We start from the raw sequence: 12,957 nt of genomic DNA on the forward strand, positions 1-12,957 counted from the left end.
TGTGGTGCTGGGGGATTGAACCGCGGTCCTGTGCTTTGCTAAGCTTGTTTAAGTAGGTGCTTTAGACCACTGAGCCATCTCACCAGCCCCTCTTTTTAGGTTTTAATCTGTGCTTTTCTTTGAGTCTCTCATCTCTGAGACTAAGTACTCGCCTCATGTCTGCATGCTTTTTTGCGTCCTTTTGTTTCCCCACGTTCACGCCGCTGTCCTGTTTCTTCCGGAATCACCCAGCCTTACTGATTTTTGAAGTAAAACATAAAAAAGGAGAAGTTAGCATAGATTTGCTAATGGCGGTGCAGGCTGCAAAGAGCTTGTGTAACTCAGGAGTCCTGAGGAGCCCTGGAGCCCTCTCATCCTTCTCTGGTCAGTGCTGCTCTTGTCCCAGAGGACGCGGCATCCCAAGCCTAACACAGATTTGCCTGCTCCCGAGACTCGCGGTGCGTTGTTCTTTAGGGTCCCCCCCCCCCCGTTGTCCTGGGTGATGATTGATCTGTGTTGCCGGCAGCGCGTATCATGGCATGCGTTGACTGCATGTGTGTATTCACACATTGCTCTGCAGCACATGCAGGCCGAGGAGAGAGCTCAGTAGCACGGCGCCTGTCTAGCAAGCACAAGATCCTGAGTTCGATTCCCAGGACCAACCCCCCCCCCAAAAAAATACAATGCCTGTATGTCAGAGACCAAGTGTAGTGTGTGCAGGGCTGTTTCTGGAGTCTTTATTCTGTTCCTTTGGTACATTTGCCTGTCCTTGTGCCAAACCCTGCTACCCTAATTACAGCTAGATAATTGTCTCACCGTGGATGTGTGTGTGTTTGTACATGTTACATACTGTATATGGGTAGATGGCTGTAGTTCTGTGTTTCATATTTTTCAGGATAAGTCCTATTTTGTTCTTTCTGAGGTTCCATTGACTGTTCAGAGCCTTATGGATTTCCACGTAACTTTTATAATCAGCTTGAAATTATCCTCTTTTAAAAATACAAAAAAAGGGGCCAGGGAGATGGCTTAGTGGAATAAGTGCTTCCCAGGCAAGCGCAAGGGCCTGAGTTCGATCCCTGGTTCCGAAAAAAAAAAAAAAAAAAAAGAAAGAAAAAGAAAAAAAAAAAACCCAACCCTATATTTTGATTGAGAATAATAGTGAGTCTTCCTATACCTGAAAGTGATACGTGGAAAAAAAAAAAAATCCTTATTAGGGGTTGCCTGGCCCTAGCTCAGGCCTTTAAGTGGCTGCTTCCACAAAGCTGTCAGCCTCAGGTTGCTGGAGTTCGAACCTCACAACTCTCCCGCTGGCCAAAAGTGCCCTGAAGGCATTCGAGGAACAAAAAGAAAAAAAAAGAAAAAAAAAAGAAAGTGATACGTGTTTTTATTCATGTGGGTCCTTAATTTTTCTCAATAATAATTTATGGCTTGCTAAGTAAAAGTTACATGTATGTTTTATTATATTTATTCTTAGGTAGTTGGTGGATTTTTGGTGTTACTATAAATCCTTTTTTTTTTTTTTTTTTTTTTATTTTTAGGGAAAGGTCTTATAGGGTGTTCACCAAGAGCTGGGATTATAGGCATGCACCACCACGACCAGTCTCACTTGCAGTCTCACTGTGACCTGGGGGGTGGGGCAGGGCTGGACTGGCACGGCAGGCCCCGGGGATTGAACCCCCGGCCTCTGAGCCTACTTGCCAGCGCTTTAATCCACTGAGCTATTTGGCCGGCCCTTATAAATCCTATTTTTAAAATTCTATTTTGTGATTACTGCTTGTATTAGAAATATTTTTATATATTGAAAATAAGTTTTGTTACAAGATTTTATGCGATTAAAGTATGTATCACTTTAACAATCACCTTATGTGAAAATCTCTGTGGGACTAATAGGTAAATTGAGGAAGGTAAAGTTTGATTATAGCCAGTGTTAAAATTTGGAGAATTCAAAAGATAGCCAGGTTGAGAGCAGCTCAGAACGTGTGCACTCTGAGGTTGCGTGGGGCAGACTTTCTCTCTCCGCTAACATGAGGGGGACCCGGATGTGGGATGTCAGCAGCAGGAGGCTGGGGTTGCACAGATCCAGGGGATGGGCTGTGTCTCTGTCGTCCTTGGCCCACCGGGCCAAGACAGGCAGTCACCCAGTCAGTAGCAGGTGTTGAGTGTATCCCCACTCCATGAGGACATGGCCTCTTGTGCCCAGCTCACAGCTGCTTTGCTTCTTACAGGTCTATAAAGGAGAGTTTCAGCTCCCTGACTTCCTGAAGGACAAGGCCCAGGTACGCTGTCTGCTGCTTTCTCTTCCTCCTCCTGTGAAGAGATCATTCTTGCATTGAAATAATCTTTTTAAATAAAATGAAATAAAACTAAAGGAGAAAAAAAAGAAAAGAAATAATGATTTGTGTTGTGGTAGGAAGACAGATGTCTGGTAGTTGCTAATTTTAATAATTGAATAGTGCCTTAATGTCAGAGAACTCAGTATCCTCCAAAACTGGGAAAATACTTTATTGATGTGTAAATTGTTTGCCAGTGAGGTCACACACGAGCCACCCGATATTTCGTGGGTAAGGAGTGTGTATTGGTGACTGTGCCTCTGATGAGCTAATTGGCAGCGAACTATACCGCTGCATATGCGCATGCCGCGCAACTGTTCTTTTAGAGCCCAGAAGAGCAGTAAACGTACTCTGCCTGGCCATTGGCCCTCAGGAGGACTCAGAGATCTTTCTTTTTTTTTTGAAACCAGGGATTGAACTCAGGCCCTTGCGCTTGCCAGGCAAGTGCTTATTCCACTGAGCCATCTCCCAGCCCCAGGACTCAGAGGCTCGTCCATTTAATTCTTTTTTTTCATTTATGCATTTGATACAGGGTCTCGCTATGTAGCTTGGGCTCGTAGTGATCCTCCAGTTTTCAGCCTCTCCAGTGCTGGGATTACAGCATGCACCACCACACCAGAACTTGGGGGCCGGGCAGCACAGCCTGCAGGACCACGCATCAAACGCTGGTCCCTGCTCTTGCCAAAGCAGGTGCTTAGTCCGCTGAGCTATCTCGCTGGTCCTGTCAGTTTAATTCTTAAAAAAACCAGTCAGCTGTGGTGGTGCGTGCCTGTGAACCTAGCCCTTGGGAGGCTGAGGTAGGAAGATCTGCATGAGTTCAGGGCCAGCCTGGTAGAACATAGTAAGTTCAAGATCACCAGTGGTCTAGCATGTGTAGGGCTCTGCATTGGATCCCCAGCACCACAAAACAGCAACAAAGTAAAAATTAAATTCCCTCTAGTCCAGTTAGACCTAAATATCACACTTGCTTGAATTCTGGTCTTGTTTCCTTGGTTGGAGAAAAGCAGGCAGTGTTACAGCTGGGGAGCCTAGAGCAGCTCCGTGGCCCAGCTCTGAGAGTCACCTGGCACCCTGGCAAGGGGCAGGGAGAGATGGGTGATGCCGCTTGAAGGATGCTGACCCTTTGCTGGCACCGTGAGCAGCCTGCAGTGCTGATCCCTGGTTACTTGGGGACAAGATTTAGTACTGAGCGCAGGGGCCCAGAGCATTGCAGCCTCACCTTGGTGCCGGAAGTGCCACATCACACTTCCGGGTGAGGTCCTGCAGCTGGGATGAGTGAGCCGTGCCTCCTCGGCCTCCCGAGTTCTGGGGCTGCAGTGCGGACTACCGTCTGGTGTTCAGTACAAAAACTGTTTTCAGTAGCACTTCCGAGACCCTTCCCATGGATAGTTGATTTACTGCCTCTCTCTCTCTCTCTCTCTCACACACACACACACGTTTAGAAAGGAGCTAGAAAAGATTTTGGTTTAACTGAAAAAATAGAAGCCCACAGAGCCATCCTGGTGTGGACCGGAATGGCTCACAGAGCTCACACAGTGCTGTGCCTCCAGGTGCAACTTTTTAACTAAAGGTACAGGGCAGCAGCAGTCCAGTGAAGAGATGCAGGCAAGGGCCAGGGGCTCGTCTCGCCAGCACCTCCCACGCCCCCTCCACCGGCTGCCTGGCCCCGCAGGCCCTGGGCCCTCCCACTGGCAATTTTCCCGTGAGCAGGCCTCCCCCCAGCTCATCTCCTAACATACATTCTCGGGTGAATGCAGGGGCTCATGAAGACCAAAACCCTCCTATTGCTCAGGAAATGCCAGGGTTTAGAGCCTCCCCCCTGAAACCCAGGGGGATGGCCAAGTTATTTTTTGTTAGTGGTGGTCATACTGGGGATCAAGCCCAGAGCACTCTTAGCACCAGACTACACCCCCAAAGCTTTTTATTTTTTGAGACAGGGTCTTACTAAGTCACTAAATTGCCCAGCTGGGACTCAAACTTGGGATCCTCTAGCCTCCAGCTCCCTCAGTGCTGGAATTCTAGGCGTGCTCCACCCCGCCCAGCCATCCTCAGGCTGAGTTTATGTGAGGTCTGTGAGTCCGCGAGCTGCCGCCAGTGCCTCAGAAGGGGCAGGTGCCTGTCATGCTGACCAACCTCAAGGGCTTTAACTGTCTTTGCTTCTTTCAGCAGACAGAGCAAGTGGAGTAGCAGAGCCTGGAACCTCTTTCCCACGTGAGGTGAGGTTGGGGACATCGCTGGGGTTCAGGTCTCCTGCTGGGGTTCCCCAAGTAGAGACACAGATCTGGAACCAGGCTGCCTGGGTTGGAGCCCAGCTGTGTGACAACCCAGTCACTTAACCTCTGTGTCTCCGTCTGTTCTGTAAAATAAACTAAGCTCTTGTCTACTAGTAAGAGACGGTGGTAAGGTTATCAAGGTTGATGTCTTCACAGAGACTAGCATAAATAAGCATGTAAATAGCAGTAGATGTTACATTTATTACGAAGGATTGAAAGTTACATAGTATGTTAGCACCACAGAACCTGGGGACAGTCAAGCCCTGTTTCCTGTTTGCTGATAAGGAGACTGATGTCACAGAGTGGGAGATACCTAGAGCCAGAGGTCTCCCTCTCTTGCCCTCTGGCCAGGGCTTTTCCCACCACCCGCTCTGCTTCACTCTGCACTAGACTTGCAAAAGTGTTTGCACCAGCTCTTCTATTCCTGGGTCGCTCGTTTTTCCAAGTGCCCTCCCCACCCCCCCGCGCATGTTAATGAAGGGTAGTGCCCTGCGTTTATACCCTGCCTTGGCTCTTTTTAGCTAAGGGCTGCGCTGTGAGCCGGCCAGCCATGCCTTCTGAGCCTCCTTTGTGTCTGCCTGTGAGGATGTGGCCAGGACACAGTGCCTTGGTGGCAAAGTGGGGTTTAATCCCAGGTTCCCTGGCTGCACACACACACGCATGCACAGGCGTCTTGGAATTCTCTTCTGCTCTGCATGACGTGGTGATGCCTTAGGTCATTTGGAGCTTAGAAAACTTCTCTAAAGTTCTAGTGTTAATTGCTTTTCTCATACTTTTGCTTTACTTAGTATTAATTGTTTCCAATCATCTTTGGAGGAGAGGCACCCACACTTCTAGAGAATTAAGAAAACCTTTTTCACAATTCATTTTTTATACCTGTTGTGCCAGGAACGTCCGAGGGAACAGGCCGCCGCAGCTGCTCGCTGCTGGCCCCACATGGCTCCCCGGGTGCAGTGGGCCTCGCATGAGCGCAGGCACCTCTCTCCTGGGCTTCCTTCTTGTGCTGGTCCTTTCCATGTGCTCAGGGCATGCTCACCTCCTGGCAGGGATCTGCCCAGCAGTAGCTCTGTCACACAGCCAGCAGGCGAGGGTGACACTGTGGACTTCCGGTTGTGCCTGGATTATTGCAGGCCTCCTTTTTTTCTTTTGTGGTCAGCTCAGCTTGCCCTGGGGGTGGGGGTGGGGCTGGTGTGGCATGTGGTGCCTGGGATGGAACCGCAGTCCATCCCTAAGCTTGTCTAAGCAAGGGCTTAGCTTTTTTTTTTTTTTTGTGGAACTGGGGATTGAACTCGGGCCCTTGCACTTGCCACGGAAGCGCAGGGCTTTAGACCACCGAGCTGTCTTGCTGGCCCCTGGGCCTCTCTTTTGAACAGCACAGTCTTGCGCTGCATGCAGCCAAGGAACAGCTCCCTGAGCTCTAGAAGGCCTAGAATATACATTGGGTGCCTCTTCTCTCTCCTATTTTGTCTACTTACTGGAAGATGGCATTATCAGCAGAAAGCTTATTTTTATTTTATTTAATCATACACTGAGTATATGCTATAAAGCAGGATACCAAGCATAGATAGATATGACATCACACATGTGATGTGTGATATAGAACATATTTGTAATTTCATTCAGTTCTCAAAGCATCTGGGAAGTGGTATTCTTACTGTTGTACTACACGAGGAAGCTGAAGTGGAGTAGTTTGAGTGGAGATGTTTACAGCTCGAATGGACTGTATCTTAAGTTCATGCACGCTCTGTGTCGTGTTCCTCAGCCAGTAGCAGGTTTCAGAACCACAGCTGTCTTCTTGGTAAGGAGCATTACTGGAAGCCCGGCGCACACTTATGGGTAGGGATGGGTCACAGCATTCGTAGACCTTGAGTAGTGTTGTCTAAGTGCCTTCAGAATGTACAGGAAATATGCCACCCCGTACATACATGCATACAGAGAGCCACCTAGTGACCAGGCTTCATAGGACAGAACACACTGTGCGCTGGCTGGCAGCAGCCTTCCACCTTGGTTTGCTGTGGCGGCCTGGAAAGCACCTTAGGAGAGATCCTTTTGGACTCCTTGCCGTTGCATGATGGTCGCTGCTTCTCTCTCTGATGCTCCCTTTAAAGAGCCTCAGTATCTGCTGTAGTGGTGCGGGGCCAGCCTTGCGACCTCGGCACGTCAGTGCCAGCATCCAGTTGCAGATGAAGGTTGTGCCACTGAGAGGTTACAGGGCTGCCTGGCTTTAGCTGCCATTGTATGTTTTGCAAGAGAAGTTTCCTGCGGGATCCAGGCCTCCCACACGGAGGCACAAGGCCTCCCGGGCAGCCCTTCCTTCAGGGCAGCTGGGCTCCCCCTGCTGGTCCTCTGTCTCCTGTGGCTGGGCTGAGTGGCACCAGCCGGGAGGTGGCACTGGTGGCACAGGGAGAGTGGATGGGAACTCTGCAGCTGTAACGCTGTGGGTCTCTTTGCCCTAGGAGAGACCCTGCCTCTGCAGCATGAGGGAGCGTCTAGGACCGTCGGCCCCTGCTGAGCTTGTTGGCCCCTGTGTGCCGTGACCAGCCAGTCTGTCTCCACCTGCTCGCTCGTCTGCCAGTGTCCTCGCGCTGGGCCCTCAGGAGCGCCCACTCGAGCCTGGCCTCTGAGGGACCCAGTGCCTGGGGACGCCCCCTGGACCCACAGCAGCAGCGCCCTGGGACACGTGGCCAGAGGAGCCATGTCCTTCTCCTAACTCAGCTCATGACTTTCCTTCACCAGTCCACACTTTGTCCTTGGGGGAGCGTGTAGAATGGCATTCTCGGAGCAGGACTGCAGCTGCCTTTCGGAGTAGGTGGTCCCTACCCATCCCAGTGTTTTGTAGAACATTTGTGCCTGTTTAAATGTATTGGTGTGGATAGTATTAAACCTTAATTATTTAAATAATTCATTGTATTGTTTCTGGAAAGTTGGGAAGTACCGTATACATTTACAACTCAATGACTTTTGTATTTTATTTTTCAAAATAAAAGCTTACAATGTGAAGCATTCTAATAGTTATGTGTTTTCATTAATGTGATTTCCAAGAAGCCCAAGGCCTTTCCACATGGTGCTCTGCTGAACCTATTTCTTCACTGGCGTTGTGGAGCTGTTCAACTCTGGGCATCAGCTTTGTGAGAGATGTTTTCTGTCACTTCTTTCGCAGAAACCCATTTTCAAAATCCTGTCCTGGCCTGCTGTATTTAAGGACAGAAAGTTACTGTCTTCAGCAGATAATAGAAACTCCGTTCCTCCGGGCACTGAATGAGGGATTTTACCTGTAATGCTGACCTCAAAACTCGACCTCTGGCCCATCCATGTCAGAAGTACAATATCTTCCATGCTGTCACCCCAGCTGGCCACCTCAGGGTCATAGTGACTTCACCGCTTTCTTCCCTTTTCCCCCACCCACAGGAGCTTGGATCCCACCTTCAGAGTGATTCCTGAGTCCATCTCCTTCCCTGTGTCTCTCAGCCCTGACCCGCTACAGGACATCACCATGCATTACAGAGACTGTCACCGCGGGTGGCCTCCCAACAGCGTCCTGGGACCCCTCGCTCTGCTCTGAGCCTCCAGTACCTCCTGCCACGGTGCTCACAGCTGCCCCTTCCCATCTCACACCCATCTCCCCATTTCCGATAGATCCTCCTTGGCCTTCCCTCCTGCCTCCCTGCCTTCTCCTCCAACCTCCTGCAGTGGGCGTTGAACCCAGGGCCTTCACACAGAGCTACATTTCCAGCCTTCTCTTTCTTTTCTTTTCTTTTTTTTTTTTAAATGTTGAGGAAAGGTCTCATCAAGTTGTTGAGTTACCCAGAGCTGGGCTCACCATTGCCATCCTGCCTCAGCCTCCAGGCAGGGATTATAGCTCTGTGTCCCCATGGGGGCCACTGCTTCCTACATTCTTATTATGTAATTTGTAATCCTGTCATTGACTTTTCATGTCTATCCTATAGTAGTTCCTGGCAAGACAGAGACTGTCTTTTCTTTCTTACTTTCGTACCCTGGCACTAGCAAAGTGGCATTCTCCAGGAAACCAGTAAACTCTTTGGTGAATGATTCGCGCGCCCAGGAACCTCATGCATCCATTCCATTTTACAGATGAGGAAGCAGAGGCCTAGGTAAGTTAACACTCACCTGTTGTTAGGGTGACCTGGTATGCAGGCCCAAGCCTGACCCTAATAACCTTTCCACCTGACGACCCCCCACAGCCCTGGCCCTTTCAATTTAAAATGAATCCTGCTGCCAGACTGGCCTTGCCTTCAATTCCATTCTCCATCACTCCTTGCTAAAAGCCTTTGATTCTCATCGTGTTCTAGGAGGAGCTAGCGGGCACTGAGCCTCCTCCCCAAGCAGGACTAACACATCTACGCACCCAGCTGTCTTCACCCATCTACTATTATGCCTCAGCTCTTAACATCTAAACTCTTGGGCCTGCTCTGGGTGGCCCACTTCCTCCTCTTGACACAAGGCTCTTGCCCACCTGCCCTCTTCCTCCTCACTTTCTGCTGCTTTCCCATACCCATATGCCCAGTCCTCGTCCCGACCTGGGACGTCCCAGCCTCAGGGAGCGTTGCGCTATCCTCAGCGCCGTCTCCTCAGGAAGTCTTAGCTCTGCCCCGTCCTCCGAATGGCAGTTAAGTGTGCTCCAGCGTGTGAGAGGGACGGCAGGTAGCTGGCTGGGTAGACATGTTGGTCCTGCGTGGGGAAGACCATACGCGCCCTCTAGCTCCTGCTGGCGCCTGAGGGAAGAACTTCCTCAAGCACAGCTGCGCCCCAGGCCTGCGCCTGAGGGGTGCGTGAGTTGTATCTTAGTTACTTGGCACATTGCTGAGATAAAATACCAGATGACTGAAAAAGGAGGAGAGGTTCACTTGTCTCATGGTGTGTAAAGCTTTCAGTTCCTAGTTGGCTGGCTCAGGGGCTGCGGAGATGGCTCAGAAGAGTAAGCGCCTGGGGCCCGAGTTCAATCCCCGGTTCCACAAAACAAACAAACCTGCTTTAAACATAGTTGGCTGGCTCCAAGGCAGGGTGGCATGGCAGGGGGCAGTATACAGCAAGTGACAAGGAGTGACCCTCTCTGTCCCTTATATCCTATTCACGCTACTCACCCCTAAGGCAGGTAGCGCTCCCATGCAGAGCGTGGGCACCCTTGGTCCTACCCAGGACTACCCCAGGGCTGTCAGCGGACTGATTTTGACTCCAGAATCACACATTCCAGATCTGGCCACTTCCAAAACAGCTCCCTCTACAACCACATGTGGCTTGAGAGGGGCATCTAGGTATCCTGCACCCCCGGGGGAGTCCACTGCTGGGAACGGGGTGCTTAGTGTGGGGTAGAGAACCAGTGCACGCTCGGCAGACCCAGAGGAAACCCTCTGTTCCCAGCCGGCCAGAGAAGTGACTGCTCGGCAATCTCTACCCCAGCTGATTCTTTTTCTCCACAAAGCCTTGTTTTTTTTCTGGTCTGAGCACATTTCTTTCTAGTTTTGAAGAAGGGCGACTCGGTTCCAAATGGATTGCCGTCAGCATTTTGTATGACTTTCATTTGTGAAATATGAGGATTGAATACTATCAAATGGAAATCCTGTTGAACAGTTTTTTTTTTTTACATTTATTTATTTTGTGTGTGTGTGTGTGTGTGTGTGTGTGTGTGGTCAGCTCAGCCCACCAGGGGGCGGGGCTGGCTGGCATGTGGTGCTGGGGGATCGAACTGTGGTCCCTGTGCTTTGCTAAGCTTGTTCCAAGTAGGTGCTTTAGACCACTGAGCCATCTCTCCAGCCCCTGTTGAACACTTTAGTGATGGCTAGTACAAAATGTGAGAATAGGGCTGGGGAGATAGCTCGGTGGCCTGAGTGTCTGCCTGGCAAGTGCAAGGTCACTAGTTTGATCCCCGGTACCTTACTTTTTAAGTACCCTCCTTCCACAGCATGCCATACCCCCGTGCTGGCCACCAAAACTGGACATGGTGGCACTCACCTGTAATCTCGGTGCTGGGGAGGCCGAGACAGGAGGAGCCCTACAGTCTAAGCTGCATAGTGAGGCACTGTACCAAATATATAAATAAAAGATATTTTAAAAAAATTTTTTAAATGTGAGAAGATCAGCAGCCAGGCATAATCTGAGCGTTCCAGGAGACTAAGGCAGGAGGATTTGAAGTTCGAACCCAGTGTGGGCAACTTAGCAATTTAGCAAGACCCTATCTCAAAATATTTTAAAAAGGGCTGGGAATGGAGGAGAGAGAAGGAACTGGGTAAGTGCACAGAAACAGGGCCTGTGGTTGTCAGAGGGCTTCCTGGCCACCACAGAGCCCCAGCCCCAGATGACTGGGAAGCCAGGGAAAGGCTGCTCTCCTGCAGCGCTGGGGCTGCAGGCAGAGCTCAGGTGGACCAACAGCCTGGAGCAAGTATAGCGTGTAAGACTGAAACTAATCTTCATAGTTGTTTAGTTGAGTTAGTATCAATAACAACCCCCAGCAAGGCTCATGGTTCGGGCCCAAAGCCAACCACTTTACCTGGTTCAAACTCCTGCGATTGCCCCTGCCTCCCTCTCAGGCAGGTACTATTTCTACTTGCAGACAGCAGGATGGCAAAGCATTGGTCAAGGGAAGTTGGTGCCCAGCCTGCCCAGTGGGTAGGGTGCTCAGACCAGCAGCAGCCTGGCTCGGGGTCTGTGCCTTCACAGCTGTCCGGCCTCTCAATGATCATCTTCATACAAGAATGGAAACGCGTGATAAGTGCCGACTGACGACGTGTTAAGTACCCCCTTCCACTTAGTAACTTGTCAATGTGAGAACCCCGAAATGTAGGCAGATCGCTGCCCTTGGGACTTTTCTCGTCTTAGTGAAAAAGATCAAAGAAAATATACACACCACTCCTATTTTGTGTACTATGTAGCAGAACTTGGAAGTATCGCCTACCAAAGCCTGCTGGCAGGTGGTAGTTAAGGAACAGCCAAGGTGAAGCTGTTCAGGGTCGCTTCAAAAGTCTGTTTTTTCAGGGAGCTACAAATCCTGAGACTAGCTGAGCTTTCCTAAGGCAAAGTCAGTATTTTCACGACTGAGCTGGTCTTCTTGCTGTGTTGTCCCTAATCAGCGCAGTCATCCGCAGAGACGTGTGTCTTTGCGTAAAGAGGACTCCCTCAGCTGTTGTGAACAGGGCAAAAAAGGTCGTTTTTATTCCCTTAGTCATTCAATTAGGGGGCCAGCCAAATAGTTCAGAGGATTAAAGCGTGCTCAGGGGCCAGGAGTTCAATTCCCAGGCCTGCCACGCCGGCCCCACCCCGCGGAGAGTGCTGAGCCAGCAAGAGATCGGGCGTGGTGGCGCGCGCCTGTAATCCCGGCTCTTGGGAGGCTGTAAACAGGCAGATCACTGCAAGCCCGATCTAGTAGTGAGACCCTCAACACCCTGTAGAGCCTTTCCTGAATAAATAAATAAATAAATAATAATTCAATTAGGAATGCAATCCTCCTGCCTCAGTCTTCCAGGTTTAAGTTTTTTTTTTTTTTTTTTGCGGAACCAGGGATTGAACTCAGGCCCTTGTGTTTGCAAGGGAAGCACTTACTCCACTGAGCCATCTCCCCAGCCCCCTTCTGGGTTTAAATTGATTGTTTTGAGTGTTGGGGGGTGTGTATGTTGAGTTTTATATGTGTTCGAAAAATAAATGGCTTTTTTTGCTCCCTTTGGAGTTAAATATTAGTGAAGACCCCAAGCTGAATAATTTTCATACTGAAACCACTTTTTTGTTATCACCACTTAGATATGGCCTCCTGGCCTAGCTGAGAAGAAAAACCTCGAGTGCCCTCTGTTGGCCTAACAGCGTGATTGCAGGACCTAGGAAAGTGAACATTGAAAACTTCTCATGGATGTGTTGAAAGCTTTCTCTACAAATGATGGTATAACCACTGCGCAGCTACTAATTAAGGTGGTGTGGAAAAATGTTTAACACAGAAATGTTCATTTTATAATAAGTGAAAACTTGAAAGCACAAAGCCATCTGGCACGCACCTGTTTTCATTAGTAAAGGATAAACAGAACAATAAGCAGAATCACAAATTCAACAGATAACAGAAGGCACATATATGAAGTGTTACCTGCGGGGTCTCCCGGTGGGCCGCAGAGAATTTTGTTGTTTTCTTCTGATTTCTAATTGTGCTCTGATTTCTTTCTTTCTTTCTTTCTTTCTTTCTTTGGTTGAGCTGGGGATTGAACTCAGGCCCTTGCACTTGCCAGGGAAGCGCTTAGTCCACTGAGCTATCTTGCAGCCCTGTGCTCTGATTGGCATGCATTACTTTTGTGTTAAAAAAAAAATAAGGAGAAGGAGAAGGAAGAAGGAAGAAGAAGAAAGAAGGAGGAGGAGGAGGAGGAGAAGGGGGGGAGGAGGAA

General features: G+C 49.6%; 1 protein-coding gene across 6 annotated transcripts in view; it reads left to right on the forward strand.

Moving 5' to 3' along the window:
- Tpst1 (tyrosylprotein sulfotransferase 1) overlaps nt 1-12,957 on the forward strand; it is a 120,176-nt gene that overhangs the window by 106,068 nt on the left and 1,151 nt on the right. For 2 of the 6 annotated variants that reach the window (XM_023714498.1, XM_023714497.1), the window contains exons 4-6: nt 2,205-2,255; nt 4,476-4,525; nt 7,039-7,585. The exons of 1 other annotated variant lie outside the window; for it this stretch is intronic. In XM_023714498.1, the coding sequence (XP_023570266.1) occupies nt 2,205-2,255; nt 4,476-4,496 (72 nt within the window). In that variant the 3' untranslated portion in view covers nt 4,497-4,525; nt 7,039-7,585. Of the gene's footprint in view, nt 1-2,204; nt 2,256-4,475; nt 4,526-7,038; nt 7,586-7,990; nt 8,102-12,957 lie in introns of those variants that run through there. 3 more of the 6 variants (XR_002820953.1, XR_002820954.1, XM_004630401.3) reach the window with 3 other exon arrangements.

Source organism: Octodon degus, unplaced genomic scaffold (assembly GCF_000260255.1).
Source record: "Octodon degus isolate 3935 unplaced genomic scaffold, OctDeg1.0 scaffold00035, whole genome shotgun sequence".
Taxonomy (NCBI): Eukaryota; Metazoa; Chordata; class Mammalia; order Rodentia; family Octodontidae; genus Octodon; species Octodon degus.